General features: G+C 39.3%; 1 protein-coding gene across 3 annotated transcripts in view; it reads left to right on the top strand.

Annotated features, from left to right (window-relative positions):
* The window catches only part of pxk (PX domain containing serine/threonine kinase), a 63,811-nt gene that overhangs the window by 6,251 nt on the left and 44,487 nt on the right, over window positions 1-13,073 (top strand). For all 3 annotated transcript variants that reach the window (XR_010020446.1, XM_063068010.1, XM_063068011.1), the window contains exons 2-5: window positions 5,393-5,443; window positions 10,982-11,029; window positions 11,707-11,893; window positions 12,699-12,776. Coding sequence is in view for 2 of the 3 variants with exons in the window: in XM_063068010.1 (XP_062924080.1) it covers window positions 5,393-5,443; window positions 10,982-11,029; window positions 11,707-11,893; window positions 12,699-12,776 (364 nt within the window). In the remaining variant the exon portion in view is untranslated. The remainder of the gene's footprint in view (window positions 1-5,392; window positions 5,444-10,981; window positions 11,030-11,706; window positions 11,894-12,698; window positions 12,777-13,073) is intronic.

The raw sequence follows: 13,073 nt of genomic DNA, 5'->3' as shown, positions 1-13,073 counted from the left end.
GTTTGGAATGTGCTGGTGTTTAGAGGCTTTGGCTCATCTGACGGGCAAGATCAGGTTTGGGTGAGGTACATTGTCTGAAGTTAATCTCTCTCTGTCCTTATTTGTTCATTTCTCATCTGTTAAGGCATAGCAGATTGGTGAGAATGGCTCAAGGGACAGTATTTTCTCCCGTGTGTGGGATGTGGGAAGTCTCCCAGATAAACACATCTGCACCAGGTGCACCGAGCTGCAGCTCCTGAGAGAATGTATTAAGGAACTGGAGCTGCAGCTCGATGACCTTCAGCTCATATGGGAGAATGAGGAGGTGATAGACAGGAGCTGCAGGGAGGTACTTACCTCTAGATTGCAGGAGACAGGTAACCGGGTGACTGTCAGGAGAAGGAGGGGAAATACATAGCCAGTGTAGAATACACCTGTGGCCATTCCCCTCAATAATAAGTATACAACTTTAGATACTATTGAGGTGGACGACCTACCGGGGGGAGCCACAGTGACCGGGTCTCTGACAGTGAGTCTGGTGCTGTGGCTCAGAAGACTAGAGAGGGGAAGAGAACTGCAGTGTTGATAGGAGATTCCCGAGTCAGGGGAACAGAGACAAGATTCTGTGAGTGCGATAGAATAGCCATGGAGAGATTTCAATATGCAGGTAGAATGGGGAAAATCAGGTTGGTGCTTGATTCCAAGAGGGGGAAATTCTAGAATGCCTACGAGATGACTTTTTAAAGCAGCTCCTGGTGGAGCCCACTAGGGGATCAGCAATTCTGGATTGGGTGTTCTGCAATGATCAGGAGTTGATTAGAGAGCTTAAGGTAAAAGAGCCCTTAGCTGAATCGTGTTGGGAATTGTGATGCATTTTGGTAGAAAAAAATGAAAGTGTTGACTATTTTCTAGATGGAGAGAAAATACAAAAAACTGAGGCGCAGAGGGACTTGGGAGTGCTAGTGCAGGATTCCCTAAAGGTTAATTTGCAGATTGAGTCTGTGGTGAGGAAGGCAAATGCAATGTTAGCATTCATTTCAAGAGGACTAGAATATAAAAACAAGGATGTTATTTATAAAGTACTGGTGAGGCCTCACTTGGAGTATTTTGAGCAGTTTGGGGAAAGGAGCAGAAAGGATGTGCTAAAACTAGAGAGTGTTCAAAGGAGGTTCACAAAAATGAGTCCAGGTTTGAACGGCTAGTCATATGAAGAGTGTTTGATGGCTCTGGGCCTTTATTCACAAGAATTCAGAAGAACGAGGGGTGACTTCATTGGGATATGGGGAGAAGGCAGGAGATTAGGGCTGAGAGGAAAAATGGATCAGCCATGATGAAATGGTGGAGCAAATTTGATGGGCCAAATGGCCTAATTCTGCTCCTATGTCTTATGTTCTTATATTTAGATTAGATTAGATTAGGAGGACACGCAGTCCTCTTTTATTGTCATTTAGTAATGCATGCATTAAGAAATGATACAATTTGTTCCTCCAGAATGATATCACAGAAACACAAGACAAACCAAGACTAAAAAAACTGACAAAAACCACATAATTATAACATATAGTTACAACAGTGCAAGCAATACTGTAATTTGATAGAAGAACAGACTATGGGCACGGTAAAAAAGTCTCAAAGTCTCTCGAAAGTCCCATCATCTCACGCAGACGATTGAAGGAAGCTTCCAGCGCCATGAACTTGCCGATGCAGTATCCTGGAAGCACCCCGACCACAGTCCGATTCCAAGTCCCTCCAAAAACTTCGAACCTCCGACCAGCTCTCTGACACTGAGCACCATCTCTGCCGAGTGCTTCAACCCCGGCCCTGGCAATAGGCAAAGCCGAGGATTTGGGGCCTTCCCCTCTCCGGTTCTCGATCGCACAGTAGCAGTGCCAGCAAAGCAGGCATTTCAGAAGTTTCTGCAGATGTTCCTCCATGCTTCTCACGGCTGTCTCCATCAAATCAGGATTGTGCACAGCATCCTAGTTCACAAATACGATATCAATTTGGAGTAGCCGTGCACGCTGCGCTGCTCCGCCATCTTCTCCTCCCCCCTCAGGTATTTCTGGGATACCTTTCATGAACAGCCCTCATCAGGTCATGCCACAACATCTCAATTGGGTTAAGGTCTGGACTCTGACTTGGCCATTCCAAATCATGAATTTTCTTTTTAAACCGTTCTGTTGTTAATTTACTCATGTTTTGGACCTTTGACGTCTTGCATCATCCAACTTGTATTAAGCTTCAGGTGATGGACCGCTACCCTGACATTCTCCTATAATATGTCTTGATACAATTTTGAATTCATTGTTCCCTCAATGATTGCAAGCTGTCCAGGCCCTGAGGCAGTAAAGCAGCCCCAAACCATGTTGCTCCCTCCAGCATGCTTCACAGTTGGGGTGAGGTTTTTGTTGTTGGTGTGCAGTACCCATTTTTTCCTCCAAACATGGCAATATGCATTTCCACCAAAAAGTTTAACTTTAGTCTCATCTGTCCACAGAATATTGTTCCAGGAGCATAATGGATCATCCAGGTGGTCTTTTACAAACTTGAGACATGCAGTAATGTGTTTTTGTTTGGAGAGTAGTGGTCTCCTCTGTGGTAGCCTTCCATGAACACCATTCTTGTTTAGTGTTTTTCATACAGTGGACACATGAACAGAGACTTTATCAAGTTCTCGAGATTTTTGCAGGTCTTTTGCTGTTACTCTTGGGTTCTTTATCACTTCCTTCAGCATTGCCCATTGTGCTCTTGACGTGATCTTTGTAGGACGCTTACTCCTAGGGAGAGTAGCAACAGTACTGAATTTCCTCCATTTCTAGACTATTGGTTTTATTGTGGACTGATGAATACTCGGGTCTTTAGAAATACTTTTGTAGCTTTTTCCAGCTTTATGCATCTATAAAATTCTTCTAAGGTCCTCTAAAATTGTTTTGATCAAGGCATGATGCACATAAACAGATCTTTCTTGAGAAGAGCAGGATCTGTCAGTAACCTGACTTTGTGTCTTTTTTATACGGCAGGGTATCTCTACAACCCACACTTCCAATCTCATCTCATTGATTGGAACACCTGACTCCAAATAACTTTCGTAAAAGACTTCACCCTAGGGGTCACATAATTTTTTTGAACCTAGACAGTGATCGTTTAAATGGTATGAGAAGAAGTACAATTGTATGTGTGTTATTAGTTTTGGCAGATTGTGCTTGTCTATTATTGTGATGAAGATTAAATATCAGACCACATTTTATGAGTAATTAATGCAGAAAACTAGGTAATTGCAAAGGGTTCACAAACTTTTTCTTGCAACAGTACGTGGAAGTGAAGGGTTTGATTGATCGTGGAGAAGGTTAAGGAGTTGGCACAACATTATGGGCTGAAGGCCCTCTACCACACTATTGTTTTGTGTTCTAATCAAAACTATAAATTATGAGATATCTGCATATAGCAAAGCAATTTTTGAAAAGTACTTTTCTTTCATAAACTGCAGATTTAGCATCCCTGTTCAAGAGGGTCTTGAATTCGGTGTCATTTCTGATTTAAAGCAGGAAAACTTCAGCAAGACTGCTGGACTCTGGATTTTGACTTGCATTGATGCTTGGCAAACAATGATTACTGAGTTTATTCGACATACAGCATTATGGTTTGGCCATCCATAATGAGCTTTTAATGGTTATTATGCAACACATAATGCTGGATGTACAACATTATGGTTTGACCATCCATAATGATCATATAAAATGCATCTATAAAACCAAGCTACTTTAGAATCTGGAAGTTGTGTTCAAATTGCTGTCAACTGCCAGACTGACAAGCTTCATCGACAGTGCCGTTGAGGGTGCTGAACAGAACAACCTACCATGAAGTTTCCGGCGCAGTAGGAACTGTGGAAGGATGATCAGCCAGTTGTCCTCTAGCAGTGGAATATATATTGGCTGAAGCATCATGCTTTTGTACGTTATATCTATTTGAGGTATTTGCTTTATGACTCTTCATGGTAAAGTTGAGTCCGTGCAGCTGAATAGTCTCGCTAGAGAAATGGCATTTGTTGCCTCCTGATCAGATATAAGTTGCTGATGGGCATACTCCTGCATAATTAACAGATCAATATTGACCTTTCTGCTCCCAGATTCCTGGAACAGTAGTGTGTCTGGCATTGTACAGTTCCCATCTTTTTTGTTTTCTTTTGCCAATAATGCTTACCTGTGTTGCTTCAGCAGAAGATTGGTGGTGCTGAAATCGGATTGGAGTATCTGCAATGTAGTTGTTGTATCCTTTCCGTGGTTGGGCAGTACCTGCTGATAGCAATTGCAGAGGAAATTTCATTGATTTATAGTCTTCTCCTTTCCCTTTTGAATCTGTCACCCTCCAGTCCAAGTGACTGGGTATTACACCAGATAGACCCTTTAGTAATCAGAATCTGCTTTATTATCACTGACATATGTTAAGAAATTTGTTCCTTTGTGACAGCAGTACAGTGCAAGGCATAAGTTACTGTAAGTTACAATGAAGAAGTGAAAAAGAGGAACAGTGGGATATTGTTCATGAGTTCACGGACCATTCAGAAATCTGATGGCAGGGGAGAAGCTGTTCTGAAAACCTTGAGTGTGTATCTTCAGGCTCCTGTACCTCTTCCCTGATGGTGGTAATGAGAAGAGGGCATGTCCCTGATGGATGCCACCTTTTTGGGGCAGTGTCTTTTGAAGATAGTGGGAAGGTGTGTGCTTGTGATGAAGCTGGCTGAGTTTAAAACCCTCTGCAGCCACTTTCAACCTTGTGAATTGGAGCCTCCATACTAGGCGGTGATGCAGCTAGTCAGGATGCTCTCCACAGTACATCTGAAGAAATGTGTGAGACTCTTTGGTGACATACCAAATCTCCTCCAACCTCTCATGAAATGTAGTCTCTGATGTGCCGCCTTCAAAATTGCATGCTGGGCCCTGAGTAGATTCTCAGAGATGTTGACAAGAACTTCAGGCAAGAACCCTTTCCACTGCTGACCCCTCGAGAACTGGTGTGTGATCCCCCAACTTCTCCTTCTTGAAGTCCGCAATTATTTCCTTGGTCTTGCTAACGTTGAGTGGGAGGTGGTTGTTGTGGCACCACTCAACCAGATGACTTGAAAATAATTCAAAGCAGACAACCAAAATTTTATTTGCCGTACAATACACAAATCTCAAATGTCAGATTACCGTGTGGTGTTGATGTAAAATGAGCTGACCTAATTTTAAGTAAAGTGCTGGAGGTATGTAACAGGTCCAACAGCATTCATGGACGCAGAAACAACGTTTACATTTTTCGGAGAGTGATCTTTCATGAGCATTTTGCTTTTATTTAAGATTTCCAACAGTATTTGCTTTTGGATTACCCTACTTTTACCTTGTTCTAATTGGTATATCTGTATTTATTTCTATAGGAATACATCATTCGTGTGCAGCGTGGAGTTTCAGTAGAGAATAGTTGGCAGGTATGTTGTTATAAATCAATTACTTTGTGATCTTTTTATTTTATCGGAATCAGGTTTATTATCACTGGCATGTATCGTGAAATTTGTTAATTTAGCAGCAGCAGTTCAGTGCAACACATAATATAGAAGAAGAAAATAAATAAATAAAATAAAATTAAAAATAAGTAAATCAATTACAGTATACGTATATTGAATAGATTAAAAATCATGCAAAAAACAGAAATAGTATGTGTGTGTGTGTATATATATATATATATTATATATAGAGAGAGAGAGAGAGATATTAAAAATACATAAATATATATTAAAAAAAAGTGAGGTAGTGTTCACGGGTTCAGTGATGGCAGAGGGGAAGAAGCTGTTCCCGAGTCGCTGAGTGTGTGCCTTCAGGCTTCTGTACCTCGTACCTGATGGTAACAGTGAGAAAAGGGCAGGTCCTGGGTGCTGGAGGTGCTGAGACCCCGCTCCCTGAAGATGTCCTGGGTACTTTGTAGGCTAGTACCCAAGATGGAGCCGACTAAATTTATGACCCTCTGCAGCTTCTTTCAGTCCTGTGCAGTAGCCCCCCCCCGCCATACCAGACGGTGATGCAGCCTGTCAGAATGCTCTCCGCAGTACATCTATAGAAGTTTTTGAGTGTATTTGTTGACATACCAAACCTCTTCAAACTCCTAATGAAGTATAGTTGCTGTCTTGCTTTCTGTGTAACTGCATCGATATGTTGGGACCAGGTTAGGTCCTCAGAGATCTTGACACCCAGGAACTTGAAGCTGCTCACTCTCTCCACTTCTGAACCCTCTATGAGGATTGGTGTGTGTTCCTTCGTCTTAACCTTCTTAAAGTCCACAATCAGCTCTTCCGTCTTCCTGACACTGAGTGCAAGGTTGTTGTTGCGACACCACTCCACTAGTTAGCATATCTCGCTCCTGTACGCCATCTCGTCTCCATCTGAGATTCTATCAACAATGGTTGTGTCATTAGAAAATGTATAGATGGTATTTGAGCTATGCCTAGTTGAATGTGTGCAGCATCTAAAAAGCAAAATTTAATTGAAAGGAGTTTCCCAAGGAAATATATTTCAGCTTTCATTATTTGAATTGCTAAATAATTGTAATTGCTGAATTGCTACCAAATGATCAAAACAAAGATTAATCTGGTTTCTTCTACTTACCTTTCCATTTAGCTTCATTCCCCTTCCCTTTCTGTCCTAATGAAGGGTCTTGACCCAAAACGTCAACTGTTTATTCCTCCCCATAGAAGCTGAATAACTTGGTGAGTTCTTCCAGTATTTTGTGTATGTCACTCTGGATTTCCAGCATCTGCAGAATCTCTTGTGTTTATGATCTAGCATATTTATAAGTGTTGCTGGTGTTGTTTGTTATTGACAAGGTGCCGCACATAAAAGTGCTAAGCAGGATAGGAGCCCATGATATTACAGAAATGGTCCTGACATGGATGGAATATTAAAAACAAGAGAAAATCTGCAGATGCTGGAAATCAAAGTAATACACACAAAATGCCGGCGGAACTCAGCCGGCCAGGCAGCATCTATGGAAAAGAGTAAACAGTCGACGTTTCAGGTTTAGACCCTTCAGCAGGACTGAACAGGAAATTGATAGAATTGATAGACTGAATAGAAATGGATAGAATGTTGGCTGGCTGACTGACAGAGACAAAGAATGGGAATGAAAGAGGCCTTTCCTGACTGGCTGTTGGTGATCGGTGGTGTTCCGGAAGAGTTTGTGTTGAGTCCACTGCTACTTTTCTCGTTATATGCTAATGACTAGATGATGGAATTGATGGCTTTGTGGCTAAGTTTGTGGTTCTGTGACTCTATGATACAAAGGTAGGTAGAGGGGCATGCAGTACTGAGGAAGCAGGGAGTTTCCAGAAGGACTTGGGCAGTTTTGGAGAATGGGCAAAGAAGTGGCAAATGGATTGGAGCAAAAGGAAGCATATAGTGGGGAGGAAATTAGAAAATAGCAGTGCAACGGGAATTGGGAGTCGTATAGCAGGATTGCCTAAAAATTTACGATGGGCTTGACAATGTGCTCTCATCTTGGCTCTCTTTAGAAACATCATAAGTTGACTTTTTGAGTAGTGAATTTGGCTAAGTGACTGGCCCTTCTTTGGGACGGCATTTTGGGGATAGTGGTTGAAAACTTCTTAAGTTTTAACGCAGTTCTGATTAAGGATAAGCTGATTAGTTAGGGTGTGAAAGGTTACAGGGAGAATAGGGTTGAGGGAGAATAATAAATCAGCCATGTTCAAATGGCAAAGCAGACTCGATGAACCAAGTGCCCTAATTTAGCTCCTGGATCTAATGGATATCAAGGGTATTGTTGGTGTATCTAATTTGTGATTTAACAATGTGCTGTCACCTTGGCTTTCTTTAGAATCATCACATGTTGACTCCTCTAGAACAATTGTTGGATTCACTTCAGCAACATCATTATTTCACAGTTAGTTTTTCTGTTCTCTTGCACTTCGCTTGTTTGGTTACTACACTGAAAGATGACCATAGAGATAGGAGCAGAATTGGGCCATTCAGCCCATTGAGCCTGTTCTGCCATTTCATCTTCGCTGATCCATTTTTTCTCAGCCCCTGAAGTATAAGTAATGCCTGCTTCACTTGAAAAGAAGCGTTTGAGGCTGTTGATTGCACAAAACTCAAAATACGATTGATTCCTTCTGTTGTGGGAAGCCAAAGACTGATTAAGTGACTGCTCTGAGACACCTCTCTTCAGTTGCTAAATTTGATCTGGAGCTTCTGTTGCCGGCTACCTCCATTCTCCATCCCTCTCTCTTTGGCATTCTTTCCCATTTCACCTTTCCTCTCTCCAGACTTGCTTTTAATTACTTTTTACCATCCTCTTTCAATTTTAAATCTCTTCTGTTACTCGTTTTCCCTTTTGTTCTTTCCAGCTCTCTTCCATTCCATATTTTTTCAAACTTTTTCCTGCTTTGATGAAAGATTATTGACTTGAAACATGAGCTGTGTATCCTTTCCAGTGATGTTGCCTGGTCTGTCTAGCCCTTCCAGTATTTTTAATTTTCACTTAAGAATTCTAGAATTTGCAGTATTTTGCTTTTGTAATAATTTTCCTGAAAGCAGCATCACCGGAACGTGTTGTCTGTTGAGTGGTGCTGCAGGTAATGTAGCTAACTGTCAATTCCAACAGTTTGGGTTTGATTCTGTCCTCTGAGTTGTAGTTTAAAAAAAAACTTTTATAAAACTGTAGTGCTGGTAGGCCTATTCAAATTGTTTAATTTGTGGTTTCCTCCCATGTCTCGAAGATTTGATAGTTTTTTGGTGAATTAGCTGCAGTAAATTGCCCCTAGTTGTAGGACAATGGTAATAGAATAGGAGGGAGGTGGTGTTGAGAAGAAAGGGTGTTATTGGCATGAGTTAGAGAATAAATTGTAGAATGGGATAAATGGGATTGCTCTGAGAGCTGGTACAGACTCACTGGGCTAAGTGGCTGTTTTCAGTGTCATACTGAAACTAAGAGTAAAATTGTCGTTTTAGATTTAAAAAAAAATTAACTTGTACCTCACTGATTATGTAACATCTCAAGGCTGTGAAAAGTTCTACATAGGAACAAGATTTTTTTGTGCCGTTAATGTATTTTCCAGCTCATTGAATAAGGATTAATTAATAGGGAATTTATTTGATCCTACTAGTGGTATACTGCAAAGTTTTTTTTTAAGCTGCTGTTTTGATTACCCTCTTAAAATGAGTGACTAAGGAATTGCTTTTGTCTATTATGATTAAAAGTGTTTTTACTGGAGCAGCTCAGTTTTGTGGCGGAATGTATTTGTGCTGTCCATGTTGATTTGGTCCTTGTATTTAAGTCACTATTTGTGTTGTAATGATAAATTCTTTCTAGGAAGGATTTGTTTGGACTTGCTTCTATCTAGTCCTAAGGTGCTGGATGCCTCCTCCTCGGTTTTATCAGTAGGAGGGATTGTGTTGCTTCTTATCACCCTTTTTGTGAGGATTTAGACTTGTATAGATTGCCTGCACCTCACAACAACCTTGAATTTATAAAATGAGGTTGTTAATACACAAAAGATGGCAAAACCAGTCCAATTCATTTGGGTTCCAATTTATTATTCATTTATGAGTCGATTTTTATTGATCTTTCTGTACTTTAAAGACTTTTCGATGAACTAACTCTGTTTACATGAGTTCTAGTTAATTGAAGAATGTAAAAATTGAAATATTTAATTTCAGGAGGGCAGCATTGTAGCGTAGTGGTTAGCACAGAGCTTTACAGTGCAGGTGACGCAAGTTCAATTCCCGCTGCAGTTGTAAGGAGTTTGTACACTTTCCCTGTGACTGCATGGGTTTCCTCCGGGTGCTCTGGTTTCCTCCCACAGTCTAAAGACCAACTGGCTGGTATGTTAATTGGTCATTGTAAATTGTCCCATGATTAGGCTGGGATTAAATCGGCCAACTGGCTCGAAGGGCCTATTCCATGCTGTATCTCCATAAGTAAATAAATCTTTCTTCCCCCTTTCTTAGAATGCTTTGGAAAATTGAATTAAAACAACTGCTTTTCCATGTTTTATTAGTACAAGCTGAAAACATGTAATGAAGTAGAGTAGTATTTTATCTTACAGTAAACATTTGCAACTTTTATTTTTGTGTTGTTTTATGCATTTGGGATTTAAGTCATTAAACGTGTGCTATGCATTACATTTTCCTGCATCTCCATAGCTTCGAGTTGGCAGCATTGGAAGTTTACTGTGAATAAACGTTGTTTGATTGTAGTGGCATGATAACTCTGCAATATTGTTTCTGCCTGATTAGGTACATTGTCTGGCTGGACAAAGTATTCTATTCAGCAAACAAGATAATACTTCTAAGTAGTGGCTGTTAAATTGGAGTGTTGGACATGTTTAGCACTATTGTTTGGTGGAGGAAAAGCTTGTACATTTCATTTAGACACTTTGAGATAAACTAGTTGTGTGTTGTATTGCTGCATGTCAGGATAATGTGTCATTACAGTACCAATTAATTAGAACACATTTTGTAAGCAAACTATATCAAACCATGGTTAATAATAATTTAATTAGGATGTGCTGTAATTGAAGATATGCAACAATGAGATGCTGCAGGATGGAATAGCTCTTTTCAAGGCCGCTTAAATTTTAGTGTGAATTACAAATACCTTAGCACTGTCCCAACAGTGCTCCTATAAGCTACTTGTCCTGTGCTCATTTAACAACATTTATTTGATTGAGATCGGTAATTAGTGTCAAATTGAGGCATGTTTTCTGTAGGATGGAGAGAGAATACAACAGACAAAATGTATGTTGCTCAATTCTATGAAGTTATATATGATAATTTATCTTCTATGGATATAAATACACTGGAAAATGTAAATTTTGCTGAAGTTTGAAAAATTATCTGCATGTTGAACCTTACTTTCTAGCTGAAATGTGACTGGAATTATTGCTCTGCAATGTGGTTGAAGAATGTTGAGAATATTGAAAACAACATTAGTTATTTTATATTTTGATTACTTCCAGATTATCAGAAGATACAGTGACTTTGATGTCCTGAATAGCAGTTTGCAGGTAACTTTTGTAATATTGTAGAAGATAGTGTTTTAATGAATTTTTCAAATGAAACACCTTATCAGAAAATAAATTCTCTCAGTGAATATTGTGAAATTATGGAAAGAACTTTCTTTGGGTAGAAGTGTCTCATTAAATGTCAAATATTGTACTATTTATCGTGAAAGTATGAAAAATAAATATTAATATAAAGCCTGAAATTAATTTTTTCTTATGACAAGGCCTTAAAGAGTTTTTCAACTGCCAACTTTTCTCAAAGTGAAAGAATTCCATTTCTTTTAAGTCCAAACTTCTGATACTCCAAACTAATATGCCATGTTTTTTAAATAAATTTGATATCACTCATTTGCATAAAAAGAATAAAAGCTAATTTTAAATGTATGCTGCTTTACTGATACCTGATATTTTTGTTAATTTACAATTTTATGAAGAAAAGATTATTATGCATCATTTTTGGTGTCACAAAACAGTTTAAATATTTATTGCCAAAATAGAAATACAAGCATGTAATTCATTTTAGAGTTTTATTTTGGACAGAAATAGTTAAGACTTGAGTAAATAATTACTTGTGTTTTTAAATAGTATATTGTAAATTGGGATGACTTACATTTAAATAAGCATTTAGAATGAGCAAATGAACACTCTTCATGGTTGGGCACAATTGTTGTTTATTACAGATCTCAGGCTTGATTCTACCTCTACCTCCCAAAAAGCTAATTGGGAATATGGATCGTGAGTTCATAGCAGAAAGGCAACAGGGACTTCAGAATTACCTGAATTTCATCACTACACAGCATATGTTGTCCAATTGTGAGCTGGTTAAAAAATTCCTGGATCCTATCAACTACTCTTCCAATTACACTGGTCAGTACTACTGAAATGGAGGTGGATCTAATGGGGACATTTAAGAGACTTTCTGATAGGCACATTGATGTAATAAGAAAATGGAGGGAAGAGTTTAATTCTGCTTTAAGTTTATATAGGTCAGCACAACATTGTAGTCCTGTCCTGTGCTGGTCTATGTTTGTAGAAGTGGTAGTTCATTAAATTTCATGTTGAATATAGAGGGTTTTTATCTTTGTAAAATAAGTACCACTCGTCCCTAAGGTAATCATCACGTGTTGGTATTCTCCACTAACAGATTTCTAGTTAGGAGTTAAGAGCAAGAAATTTGGCTGATACACTAAGCTGTGGACCTGGGACTGCTTATAGTCCCTTGTCACTATGTCAACAGCAGCTGAGATGGGTTAATTTTATTGTTCCTTTGTATTTACTGTGAATGTCCGCAGGAAAATGAATCTCGGGGTAATATATGATTAAGTACATCTCGACCATCTCCACCTCAGCACCATTGATACCCTGCTTCTTGTTTTGCTGACATTGAGGAAGAGGTTATTGTCTTGGCACTATATTACAAATCTCTCTATCTCCTTTCTTGTATTTCATCTTGTCAGTGTTAAAGATCTAGCTAGCCCACTACAGTCATGTAATAACTGTTATTAATTACGATTTTTTTTTCCAATATTCTTGCCTGGTCTGTCAGAATAACTAATGTACTTTCTTTTTAAAGTTGTTTGCCCTACTTTAAAGGTTTGGTAATGATTTCTTTTTCAGTGACACTAATTGAGTTTCTATATATCCTTATTTTCCTCCTTTAACTCTCAAATAGAAATCGCCTTGCAACAGGTATCAATGTTCTTCCGTTCTGAACCCAAATGGGAAGTGGTTGAACCATTAAAGGAGATAGGTAAGTGAGTCAGTAGCAGTCCATGGTCATGTTTGCTAATAGTTATACTTATCAAGACTGAGTTCGGACTATATTTTTTTCCATTTCTTAGTTAACATGGGCAAACTTTGCCAGCATTAAATTTAAAAAATAAAAGCATGAAATGCTGGTTGTTTGAAGTGGAGCTCGTAGCTTTTCCCAGCAGATTCCATAAGAACATAAGAAATAGGAGCAGGAGTAGGCCATCCGGCCCATCGAGCCTGCCCCACCATTCAATAAGATCATGGCTGATCTGTCCGTAAACTCAGCTCCATCTAC

This window comes from Mobula hypostoma, chromosome 15 (genome assembly GCF_963921235.1).
Source record: "Mobula hypostoma chromosome 15, sMobHyp1.1, whole genome shotgun sequence".
NCBI classification, from domain to species: domain Eukaryota; kingdom Metazoa; phylum Chordata; class Chondrichthyes; order Myliobatiformes; family Myliobatidae; genus Mobula; species Mobula hypostoma.
This window is presented reverse-complemented; position numbering and strand designations above follow the sequence as displayed.